The following is a 13,460-nucleotide window of genomic DNA, read 5'->3' as shown; positions in this document are numbered from 1 at the left end:
GCTTTCATGCCTAAGGTGGGACTAGAACGTGCGGTCTCCTGCTTTCTAGCCTGGAGCCTAGTTCCTAGATAACTATATGATAATTCAGGATTTTTCAAATTATTCCTTGCAAAATTATTGTCTTGTTATTCTGTGCAGGCAATCACACCAGATGGGCTTTTTATCTTGTTTGGTAAGTTTATACAATAAATACATAAATTAACATTGTCTAAAAAGCTTATGCTTCATAATGGAATGCAAATTGTGTTGGTTTGTGTTCTTAAAAATACTGGGTGACATCTGTATATTTGTTGGTTTATGTATAGGAACTTGATTCTCTTGTAAATAATAATAAGAGTATATCTGACTTGTAGATTTTTATATCTGTTTTGTGATGATGCCCGGCTGGTGCTTGCACAATTCTCTGATATGATTAATGTATGTTCTTTTTGAAGCTATTCTTAGCATAACACAGGCATTATATTCTATGAACATTATAATAACTAGAATGATCTTGTTGCACAAAGTGAACTCAAAATGTGTTTTACTGTTGCAGGTGTTTATGGTGATGTCCACCGTGTAAAAATCATGTTTAATAAGAAGGAAAATGCCTTAGTTCAGATGGCAGATGCAACTCAAGCCCAACTAGGTATTAACAATGCTAATAAAATATAGTGTAATTGCATTATATAAACTGCTAATTTTTTTTCCTTTATAGTAGGCATCTATGATCATTTTCTTTTTTTTAAGAAATCCAGCAAAACTATTTAAAAATTGAAACTAAACATTACTGCTGCTTTTACCCCTGTAACAGGATATTGAATTCCATTTGATTAAAAATGGAACTTTATTTTTTCAACTGAAGGTTCTTCAATGTGAAGTTAAAGTGTGATTCATTTCCTACACTTCATTTGTTATGTATAGGGATCTGATTCTCTTATAAATAATAATTAGAGTACACCTGATCTTAACACAGAAAAATTATAAAATGAAGCATTTTTGCTGTAAATAGCATATTGGAAAGCAGCATACAAAATGAAGTTGAGAATTAGCAAAAGGTGAATCTAATTTACTGGCTGATTATTGGAACAGGTATTTTAAAAGTACCCCTTGGTACAGTATTTTTTTTTATCTAATTTCCCCCAATCTTCATTGTCTTAAACACTTTAGCCATGAATCATTTAAATGGGCAAAGACTATATGGGAAAGCGCTCCGTGTTACGCTCTCAAAGCATCAGACAGTACAACTCCCTCGTGAGGGTCAAGAGGACCAGGGTCTAACCAAGGACTATAGCAGTAGCCCTTTGCATCGCTTTAAGAAGCCTGGCTCCAAGAACTTCCAAAACATCTTCCCTCCATCTGCCACTCTTCACCTCTCCAACATTCCGTAAGTACATCCGACTGCTATAAAGAGGGCTTGCTGACGGCTGGCACGTCTCCCTCCTTTGCATTCAGCCTAACAAAGTTAACCATTTGTTGCCCTCTTCATCGGCTACTTGAGGGAAACTGCTGTATCATAAGGCCAGTTCTGGATATGCGTAGCTGATTTGAGAGATTGGTAATGGCACAGCACTTCTGAGTTTAAGAGAGCATTTCAAGAAGGGTGTTTCTTGTTTTATATGGAGTATCCAGAGACCACTGTATTATTCTCCTGCCAATATTTATTACCAGGATATGAAATTGATTGGTAGAGTGCAACAAAAATACAAAAAACTGAATTTATAAATTTGCATATGGGGTAGAAATGAACTTTCTTTTTGCTAGCAGCAGTTTGCATTATAAGATATATAAGCTGTTTTCAGAAATTGTAGGAATCTGAACCTCAGAATTGTTATGCCTGTTTATAAGCTGTAGAGTTTCATGTACATACATTAAATAATATGAAGGGTAGATTATAGTTATCAGAAATATCAGAGTGGCAAAATCATTAATCCAGAGAACAGTCTTTTATTTTTGCCCCAAAAATGAACTCTGCTGTCTCACTGCAGTTTTGTATTATGAAATGTATTTATAATGCCACTAGACTATAAAAAGCCTTAATTATCTGTGGGACAATAAATAAAACTTCAAATGAGTTTAATTTACAGTCAAAGACCAAAAGGAAAGCAGTAAAACAGTATTAGCTAATAAAACAAGATGAGAAATTAACATATTAGGGCAGAAGTTAGTGACAAACATAAATGCTGACAATCTTCTGGGCAAGACATATTTAGCCAGAACATCCAAGCCTGAGCATAGTTCATATGCAGCATCTTCTAACAGCAATTGCATTTGAACAAAATTTGGCAAGTTTCATAGAAATCTCAATAGGTTGATCTGTGGGGAAAATATGTGCAACTTCAATATCAGGCTAACCTGTGCATTTAGTAATATTAACTTGGAGTGTCAACTATGGTACAAGGGGCAGCACAATGAGACATTTAGAATTGTCTAAATGGCCTCATTCAAATATGGACAGATGTACTCTGAGTGTGTGATGTTTTCCACTCTCTTCCCCGATACGTGCAAGGGCAAATGGTTAAGCCTCGTTAATATAAATATTAGATGGAGAGACTGGTGGAGAATAAGTTAAGTATAGCAAAAAGTCTACTTATAGAGGCCCCATTTGTAATGGGTTGAGATTTTATCATTTTGCAGATCCAAATCAGAGACACTGTTTGACCTCTGTCATGTGTTTCTCTGGTCCAAACGTTAGCAGGGATTGAGTTGAAAGGCCACAGTGAGGCAAATCTGAGGCTATACTTTTTACCAGGAGGAGGTAAACGTACCTGCAAGGATTAACTGGATCAAGGACCTACAGCAGAAAATTAAATGTAGCCAATATTTCATTTTCATGCTGGTCTACAGAGAGACACAGCCCAGTTCCAGCCAAAGAAGTGCCTTTGACATGGATTGAGGAACATTAAGCGTAGTTCTAATGCATTTTAACTGAGTTGTTTCTAAGCATTATATCTTTGTAGGTGTAAAGTTGTTCCCATTCAGTGAAAGACGCAGTGCCTTAGCTCAAGATAATTTGACTACTGCAGGAATAAAGTTTTTTCCATTCTTGGCCTTCATAATCTAAAGACTCTTGTTTTGTTTTCAGAGGAAAAGCTGTATTCATGTGATGCAGCAACAAACAACCTCTTGGCAACTTTAAAACTAACCCTTTATTATGTCGTCAAACAGTCATGAATTAGCATCACTTGGTACATCTGATACTGTAGACAGCGGACCTCTGAATTAAACTCGTCCTTGAGTTGTCACAAAACAATGCTGACATAATATTTGCTGTCCCCCAGACCAGCATTTCCCAACTGTGGCAATTTCCTGATGTGTGGACTTCAATTCCCAGAATTCCAGTCAGAATGGCCATTGGTGAGAATTCTAGGAGTTGAAGTCTACACATCTGGAAGTTGCCAAGGTTGGCAAACACTGCCCTAGACAGTCCTAACACTATACTGAACTTTTCTGAGTTACTATTGGTGGAGTGTCTTGAACTATGAGTGGGCCACTTCTTATAGGCAAGGTGGTTCTCCTTTCAATACCTCACAAGCCAGTAGAGAAAAAACTCCCACCAATCTGCAGCAAGATTGGCAAGGGTCTTCCTGGGTTTCACTAGATTCATTTCTCTGCCCTCCAGGGTAGCCTCAGGGAGGAAAGAGTCAGATTCTGCCTTGGTTGTGCAACTAGCTAAGTTCTGTGAAACCAGAAAACAAACTAGCTGTGTAAAGATGTCCCTGCCTGGGTGTGCATGTGAGTGAGTGAGTGAGTGAAACTGACAAATAGAGGGAACAACAAAATAAACAACAAAAACTCAGGTCAACATTCTTACTTGTATTCTGGATACTGCAGTGAGAAAAAGTGGAGCTGTTGCATTTAGAAGTAAAAATGCTAAAGTGAAATAGTGCGAAACATCCCCTCTGCTTCCCCAGATCAAATAGTGGAGTTGTCCCTGTCCTTTACTTATGGAAAGCCTGGAGAGGAGTTTTCAAAAATGGAGGGGAGTGAAAGGTATGAAAGGTACTTGGGAAACAAAAGCACCGTGGCAGGGGCAAGAGCTGGGACAGAAATAGCTGCAGACTGGCTAGTGAACTGAGCAGATGGGCCACGCCAGCCCCTCCCAAGACTCCCCTGCATCTGTTAGGGGGTGTTGACTCACAATAATTGGTAGTGAAACTTTGCAGATTGTACGTACCTTGAGTGTATATTTAGATAATGCCAAAGGGGGGTGAAAATAGAACTTTTATGCTGGTTCTGCTATCTTACTCAGGGGCTGGGAATGAGATAAGAATATCCTGAGGAAAAGGGGGGAAATTGCTGTTGTCAGCACAGGATTATGCTATAGTTAAGTGCAAATGGGAACAGGACCAAAGGGATGTCACAAGAATTTTTTAAAAATCCATGAATATTCACTAACATTGGGTACTTAATTCCATGTTACAGGCCTTCTATCACAGTTGATGACCTGAAGAATCTTTTTGCTGGTACTGGGTGTACTGTGAAAGCCTTCAAATTTTTTCCGTAAGTTTCCATGCTTTGTATACAGAATGCATCAGTTTCATCCGTAGGAATAGGAAAAGATGATACTGAATTAATATTGATTGAACTCCATTGGGAGGAAAAAAACATAGTTACATAAATCTGAACAGCTTGGCTGCCTTTTTGTATTTCCTTTTCTAAAATTAAAAGCATAGAACTGGGAAGCTGTAGCTGAAAAGTGTTTGCTTTAACAGAGTTAATGGTAGCAAGACTTTAGCACACTGACGTAGAAGAAAAAAATTATTCAGAAGTAGTCCAACTAAGTAGTCCAGCATTGTTTTTCTCTTGCAATGTAAGCAGAATGAAGGGCCGATGTGAAGATTTTGAGAAATAAATACCATGCAGGCAGAACATAAGGGTGGTGGTAATGAGGACGATGCATTATACAGTGCATTCGGAAAGTATTCAGACTCCCTTCACTTTTTTCAGTTTTGTTACGTTGCAGCCTGATACTACAATTGTTCAAATTCATTTTTTTTTCTCCTTAATCTACACTCAGTACCCCATAATGACAAAGTGAAAACAGAATTTTAGAAATGTTTGCAAATGTATGGAAAAGGAACACTTGAAATTTAGCTCAGGTGCCTCCCATTTCTCTTGATTGTTGCTGAGCTGCTTCTACACCTTGACTGGAGTCCACCTGTGGTAAATTAAATTGATTGGACATGATTTGGAAAGGCACACACCTTTCTTTAGAAGGCCTCAGCTGACAATGCATACTGAATCAGAGCAAAAGCCATGAGGTCAAAGGAACTGCCTGCAGACCTCAGAGACAGGATTATTGCAAGGAACAGATCTGGAGAAGGCTACAAAAATTTCTGCTGCACTGAAGGTTCCCAAGAGCACAGTGGCCTCCATCATTCTCAAATGGAAGAAGTTTGGCACAACCAGGACTCTTCCAAGAGCTGGTTGCCCGGCCAAACTGAGCAGTTGGGGGAGAACAGCCATAGTAAGAGAGGTGACCAAGAATCCGATGGTCACTCTGACTGAGCTCCAGAGATCCTGTGTGGAGATGGGACAAAGTTCCAGAAGGACAACCATCACTGCAGCCCTCCACTGATCTGGGCTTTACGGCAGAGTGCCTCTCCTCAGTGCAAAACACGTGAAAGCCTGCTTGGAGTTTGTAAAAAAGCACCTGAAGGTCTCTCAGACTGTGAGGAACAAGATTCTCTGGTCTGATGAAACCAAGATTGAACTGTTTGGCCTCAGTTCTAAATGTTATGTCTGGAAGAAACCAGGCACCACTCATCACCTGCCTAATACCATCTCAACAGTGAAGTGTGGTGGTGGCGGCAGCATCATGCTGTGGGGGTGTTTTTCAGCAGCAGGGACTGGGAGACTGGTCAAGCTTGAGGGAAAGCTGAATGGAGGAAAGTACAGAGACATCCTCAATGAAAACCTGTTCCACAGTGCTCAGGACCTCAGACTGGGCCGAAGGTTCACCTTCCAACATGACAATCCTAAGCACACAGCCAATACCACACAGGAGTGGCTTAGGGACAACTCTGTGAATGTCCTAGAGTGGCCCAGCCAGAGCCCTGACTTGAACCCTATTGAACATCTCTGGAGAGACCTGAAAATGGCTGTCCACCGACGGTCCCTATCCAACCTGACTGAGCTTGAGAGGATTTGCAAAGAAGAATGGCCGACAATCCCCCAATCCAGGTGTGCAAAGCTTGTTGCGTCATACCGAAAAAGACTCGAGGCTGTAATTGCTGCCAAAGTACTGACTAACGGGTCTGAATACTTATGCCAATGTATTATTTCAATTTTTCCTTTTTAATAAATTTACAGACATTTCTAAAATTCTCTTTTCACTTTGTCATTATAGGGTACTGAGTGTAGGTTAATGAGAACAAAAATGAATTTGAATGATTGAGGTATCAGGCTGCAACATAACACTGAAAAAATGAAGGGGGTCTGAATACTTTTTGAATGCACTGTAAATATGTGAACTTAATTGTTACCTTTTTCTCTTCTAGAAAAGACCGCAAAATGGCTCTTATCCAATTGGGCACTGTGGAAGAAGCAATCCAGGCCCTTACTGAGCTTCATAATCATGACCTTGGAGAAAATCATCACCTCAGAGTTTCCTTTTCTAAATCTACAATCTGAATCTGATGCATTGAGGACCTTTTGAAGTTCAACGCTTTGCCCATAATCCCAGTAAAAACTTCAGGCAGAGACTGTAGTAGGCAAAACCAACGCTGCATCCTTGAACAATGAAACTTGTGTGGTTCATGTGTAGTTCTATACTTTGTAACAAATCATGGGGTTACCTTTCCATATCTCTTGCTATAATGGCAAATAATCCTCCACAAAAATTTCTGTTAATAATCTACCATCTTTAATAGAACCCATCTTTTTTTTTTTTTGGTGATTTCAGGAACATAGTTTTAGTTTTAATTCCCAAACAATGTTACACAACACTTCTGTTCCCTGTCAAACAATGTGATCAACGGAATGTTCCAAAAATAATTTTAGCAATTTACTTTATATAGTAATTACATTCAAAATATTTTTGGTGGGAATATTTTTTTTTACCAATTAGCTAACTTTTTAATCATTCTCTACTGAAAATATTGGAGAAAGGGCAGTGCCTTATTTCTCCATGGAGTAAACTAACGAAATTCAATAAATTCTGTAACCAACACAGGTAAATTGTCCTAAGGTGACCATGCTGACAATTCTAACTAGGCATTAAGTCATGGTGTGAGAGATAACTTAGCTGTTTTAACTATGAGATGAAGTGTAATAAGATATTGGAGAAAATGAAAGAAGAAATATGTCCTGATTTCAAGTTTTGTACATTTCTTTCAGAAAAAATTGTTTACACTCCTAAGGAAAAAAAAATCAGGTCTGTCATATGGTTTGACAAATTTTTAGAAAGGTTATTTTTGGTAAGGTCTTGTTTAAAAATATAAAGTTAAACCTCAAGGGTTTTTTGTACCACTATAATCTCTTAATACTTAAATCAGAATTACTGTGTATTTACTTAATTTCTTATGTGCCTTATTATGTGCTTATAATGATATAATAGTTTAGAGTTTTATCTGAAGTATCTTTAACTGTATTGTGGCTTTGTGATTTTTTTTTCCCCTTGTCTTAGTTTTTAAACATTTGGTGATTTTAAAGATGTTTTTAATAAGTAATAGTCAAATCAGATTTTGGTGCTTTGGTATAGGGATGGGTAGGTTGGGACTGAAGATAACTCAGTGCACATTCTTCTAGACCTCTTCACAATATTTTAGGGGTTGCAGTTGAGTGAGGCCCTTGTTGGGCTTTAGAGAATGTTCTCAGTTTCTGGCTAATGTCTAACAGTTGAGTTATTGACTCTGAGAATATTTTGCCTCAGGATTCTTTTCACCCAACAGTGATGGGCTTGTGCTCAGTGCAGATGGGCTTACATTCATAAATGTCAAAACTTCAGGACTGAATGTTCACTCCTTTTTGGAGAGGAAGATGCAATCTTACTATTTTTTTGTGAAATATAGGTATACTCAAGTTATTTCTATGATTGTAATACAATGTTTTTAGAGGTGTCTCGAGATGTTATGTCTACTGAAAAATGTCATTGTTTTATAAAATATTCCTCTCGTAAATAAGGATGGTTAATCCTTTCCATTGATTTGAAAATGGAGACAAAGGTTTAGAAAAAGAAATGGAATGTGACAATATGTAGTGTGCTCATTGTCTTTGGAATGTTCAGTAGGTCAGGTTGTTCTGTGAATACCAGCTTTTGCTTGGCAAAAAGTACTTCACAGCTTTAGATCAATCTCTAAACTCCTTTAAAAAGATAAAACCATAAGTTACCTTTGAGATGCAAGTTTCTTACTAACATTGCTGTAGCATGAAAGGATACGCAGTGAGACACTGGCTGCCTTAAATTTATATAGTTGTGTGTGGAAGGTAGTTCGCTGATAATCACAATTTGGACAATTAGCATATGTGTGTTTTGTTTTGTCAACATGTATGTTTCTTTGTGTAAAGCTACACTAGTGTCCAGTAAGATCTGATCCCATTCTAACTATGACTTGCAGCTGTTTGAAAATAACAGTCTATTAAAACAGACCAACCCTAGAGTAGCAATGTCTTTTCTTAGTTTAGCAAAGTGATTAAAATGAGTGCCTGATTCTGGCATGGCACATGAGCCTTAGTATGTCCCCTTCATTCTATCAGTTTTAGTGGACCATGGCTCAGAGCAAGTATATTCAGGATGACAGCCCCATAAGCCATTAAATAGCTTCTTGGATTAGAGAACCAATAAATTTGCCTCATATTGTAACTTGCTAAATTACTTTTAAGCTTGGTCACCATGTGTTTAATGCTGCTACAGAGGGGGATGTAATTGGAGTTGATGAATGTAATTGAAGCAGGAAGAAAATGAGAGTGAGCATTAACATGTATAATATCAAGAGTGTTGTGTGTGTGCGCGTGCGCATGTGTATTATGTGAAATACCTTGTTTTATGCTGATAAACATTGCAAGCATTTAATTTATTGATTTTACTAATCTTAAAAAACAAAACAATTTTGTAGCGTTAAGAGAAATAAATGGTCAATTTAACATAAAAAATACCTTAGTTCTATAAGACTTCCTACTTCCACTCTTGAGTTTTTGAACGTACACTTATAGTTACATGCTGGCAAATGTTTTGGATTTTATTTTGGATATATTCATTTTGTGAGGTCTCATCATAATTATATTATATTCTGTATAAATCATGGTTGTAGTATATGTGTGTTTAACATTTTGAGTTTGATTTTATTTGGCAAACTTGTTTTTCCATGAGTTGCAAATATAAGAAATGGCAGTACAAACTTTGCGTTTAAAACAGGAATTCCATTTACAGCAATAGTTAGCTTGATTTTCTCCTTTCGGTCAAATGTTTTAGAAGGCAACCTCTTGAATTTGGATTAAGATAAAAACAGACATTACCACTTTCTTGTCCTTTTATTCCTTTGCTGTGGAATATTAGCAGCAGATAATTAATGTTAACATAGAATATTAAGGGGCTTAATTAAGGATATGATTATTGGGTAGCATAATTTTCTGCAGAAATTGCCTTGTTAAGCACCCTAGTATAGGAAATTAATTTTCCAAATTATTTGATCATTTACATTATCAGTTTTTGTTCTCTTACCCTTTATTTTCCATAGTTAAGCTGTAAAGCTCTGTGGCCCTTGCAATTCTTTTGGAAGTGCAGTTGAAGTAACAATCTTGTCAGGCATTTCTGTTACCTCTAGTATTCAGGTTGAAGCATTGAAGATAATTGATTTTTAATCAACATATAGTGCATATTCATTCATAAAAGGCAGCAGCAAAGGTGCCCTTTTAATATATTAAATAGCACTTCTGTGAATGGGGATTTGCAGTTTCATAGATCAACATCATTTGTGATGGAAATGCCTTCTAAATTAGGGAATGTGGCATATTCCTGATCTGACAGCAATACATCAGAGCTAAAATGCCTTCAGAAACAACCAAGTTCAAACCTCCTCAGGGTTGTGGAGGGCCTAAGTTTAAAACAGTATTGGCTCAAGTTTTCAACCAAGTAATCACCCACAATCCTTAGGATACTTACTCCTAGAGGTAAAGCCATAATAGCTTAACAATGAAACAAAGACTGTGGCTACCTTTGAATATAAACTCTTTCAAAACTGGCTCAGGAAGAATGATTGCATTATGCTAGCAGAGCTGCAACCTCTTAGTCTCTTCATACCATGCATTCTATCTTTAGTAATAATTGGTATATGTGTGCCCAAATTTTAATATGTAGTCAGTGGTTTAATTTCAGCATTAGTCCACAGATTTTTTTCTACCCAACATATTTACAAGTTTCTGAATATCAAAGCAACATTCATTTGAAGCCTTGCCCTAACTTGTTGCCTTTCCTGTTTCTTACCTTTTGTACTCTTACTGTGCTTGAAGGATACTCTGTAGGCTCTTTGTGCCTATATTTTCAATAGTAGCCTTGAGTTGTCTGTACAGCACCTCTTCCCAGACTGAAAGGCTCGATGTGCAGTGGAAACTTACTCTAAAGTTTAGCACATAGGGTGCGTTTTGTGAAGCAACTCCATTGCTGCCTATTTAAATCTGAGTAAGACCATGGTGGTGCTTCTGGGAATAGCAAATCTGAGCTGTGCCCTTCCAGTCTTCATCCTGTCATACATAGTATATATTGCTCTGTTCAAAGGAGCAGAGCTGAGTAGATAACTGTATTAAAGCCATTTTGTTTGCCTTGACACTCTTGTGGACTGGTAATTTTAATTACAACTGTCAGATTTGAATTGTGCTGAAAACTGTTGAAGTTTGCACAAATATGTTCTTGAAGCAAACAAACTCCTAATTGTCTGCAAAAATCTTTGTGTAGTATATAAGACTGTTCTTCATTTTTAAAGCAAATCTTAACAATTAGGAATTATTTTTTAAAAATTGAAAGCTTCAGAAATCTTAATTTCAGGGTTTTTACAAAGAAGAAAACAAAATGGGACCAAAGTTTATGTGCCTTCAGTAGATTTCTGTAACTTTTTTTTTTTTTTTTGCTATCTGTTTCAGTCTTTAAAGTCAGTATGCTTACGTTCAAGGAAATGTGTATTTATATAGAGTAAAATACCAAATGACCCATGAACACATAATGTCCTTATGTGCAGTTAGTTGCTTACTGTTTCAATCAGTTTATAACCCTTTTGCTTTCTACCATTGTAACATGAATCATGCTGCGCCATCCAGGAATTCAAGACATCTGGCTTAACGGTTCTCACAGATTTTAACCTGAAAAATAGTAAATGAGTGAGGAGGATCCTTATATCCAAAAATCCTCTATTATAAATAATCTCTTGCAGAAATTCCCAGTTTTGGATTAATGTGCATTATTAGTGATGATAGTGAAAAAAAAAACCCCTAACCAGTTATACTTTGACTCATCTCTGTAACTGTGTTTTCATTTTTCCCCCAATTCATTCTCCAGTTTCTGGGGGGGGTCATCCCACCTTCTCAAAATATGGTTGCCGACCAAACAAAACGTTGCATCAGATTGTCACCTCATTTGCAATGACCAAAGATTGCTTGCTCTGGTTTTACTGAGACATCTTGCCAGTTCCCTCTTGAGGTATTTTTCTTGAAAGACTCCATGTAAAGTGGCCTTTTATGTGATTGCTGTTGGTGAACGGACTAATTAATGAGACGAGAGAGAAGATTTTTTAAAAATGTGAACCAAATGAAATGGCCTAAGGGAAGGGGCGAATGGATATTTAATACTGTATTCAGAGAAATAAAGGCACACAATTACAGGAGCCAGACATTCCCTAATTTTTCATGTGTTCACGAATCCCGTTTTAAGTTTGTACAAATATTCATCTGACACAAGAAAATGCTGTAAATATTTGTAACAACATTTTTTTACCTGGCAAAAAAAAAGGTTTTTGGGAACAAGTATAAAATGGTTTTTATATTATTAAAAAAAAAAAGAACATCAATTGTCTTGTATATTTTGATAAGCAACAGTACCAGCTTTTGTTTGTTAAGCAGCTTGTGGCATTGGAGGGGAGAAAGAATTCTGTGTTGTTGAGATGACTTGATGTTATAAATGCAAAGAAGTTGAAATATTAAAGAAACCTATTTTCTAACTGCGTAGTGCATGGTTAATTTGAATTTCTGTACACTGCCGTTTATTCCATTTCTTTTAAGTTTTGTGTACTTGCTGATTATTACTTGAGTATCTACCTAACTCTTTTTCTAAAACTCTAGTTGTAGCATGCCTCTTAATAAATGTCATGACATCTGTACTCTCAAATTTTTCTGCGTTCTTGTCTATTACTTTAGGTTTCCCTTTTTAATTGTTAAGCTAATGTCTGTCTCTTTATTTGTGTTTCTTTCTTCTATTGGCCATCTATACTTGCTCTCTTTGGATTTTGTCTCAAGTCTTTGATAATCATGTTTTCACAAAACTGCCTTATAAAAGTAATACATAAAGTTAGACAAATAATTTACTGTTTTGTTTTAGTTTGTTCTTGGACAAATTCTCTTAGAAATAATATTTACCCTGTTTAGTTCATACATGCCCGGCCATCTGAGCCTGCTTAATAAACTTAGTGAAGAAAGTGTAACAGCACATAGTCGATTAATTACAAGTTATCACTCACCACACCAACCCGCAAAAGTGAAAAGCTTTTTGCCATGAGTAAAACATTCTGAATTGTTTTGTCCTTGTTCATTTCATCAATTCAGAATACTGTCTCCGATGTCTTACTCTAATCTGCTTCATTTGGGGGAGTGACTGCAGGAAAATAGGGCAGATCTTTTCTTTGCACTGATATTTAGCTAAATCTCTCAGCAGAGGTGATCCCATAAACGTGCCCCTCTCTCTTTGGGCACCTGGTTGGCTGCCGTTCCACTAGACTGATGTCATGCGATTGTATTTACTCCTAGGCCAAGGCTATGTAGTCAAAGCACACATGATTGGCTGATTCATTTATCATGATGTCAATATTCCAAAGGTCATGAAAGCATTTGTAAAAACTCTTAACAGGCAGTGGTGATGAGCAAGCTAGGAATGTATCAAATGCCGTTACATTATTCAACAGTGGCTGCAAGAAAGTGCAATGATGGCATATGCGTGGTGACATCATGCAAATGCAGCAATTACATACATCTGTCCCATTTCCCCTTTGTCCCCCAGCAGATGCCATTACCTCTACTCTCAACATTTTCACTTACCTCCAAGCTCTTGCACACACTGTATACCCTGATCACCATCTAAAAGCTGTTGCTGCAGATGCATCGATGCTCACCTCTTTCCCAATTCACTAATATGGCTCCTGCCTTGAAATCCCATCCTCTCCTGAAATTACTAGGTCACTCAGACCAGAGTCCTTGCTCATTCTACTTCAGAGGCTGACTGTGAGGATGAAATCAGAAAGGACTTTTTACAGCATCCTGAACTCTTTGGAGGAGGAGGA

General features: G+C 37.3%; 1 protein-coding gene across 4 annotated transcripts in view; it reads left to right on the top strand.

Moving 5' to 3' along the window:
• The window catches only part of PTBP3 (polypyrimidine tract binding protein 3), a 56,051-nt gene extending 45,287 nt beyond the window's left edge, over positions 1-10,764 (top strand). For all 4 annotated transcript variants that reach the window (XM_088130269.1, XM_088130268.1, XM_088130270.1 and 1 more), the window contains 5 exons: positions 139-172; positions 536-628; positions 1,150-1,366; positions 4,405-4,482; positions 6,483-10,764. In XM_088130269.1, the coding sequence (XP_087986395.1) occupies positions 139-172; positions 536-628; positions 1,150-1,366; positions 4,405-4,482; positions 6,483-6,615 (555 nt within the window). In that variant the 3' untranslated portion in view covers positions 6,616-10,764. The remainder of the gene's footprint in view (positions 1-138; positions 173-535; positions 629-1,149; positions 1,367-4,404; positions 4,483-6,482) is intronic.
• Positions 10,765-13,460: the final 2,696 nt, after the last annotated feature.

The sequence above is a fragment of the Python bivittatus genome, unplaced genomic scaffold (assembly GCF_059951505.1).
Source record: "Python bivittatus isolate LINGU-HERP-01145 unplaced genomic scaffold, Pbiv_v1 ctg000850_np1212, whole genome shotgun sequence".
Lineage (NCBI taxonomy): Eukaryota > Metazoa > Chordata > Lepidosauria > Squamata > Pythonidae > Python > Python bivittatus.
The sequence above is the reverse complement of the archived record's forward strand: the minus strand, read 5'-3'. Positions and strand labels throughout refer to the sequence as shown.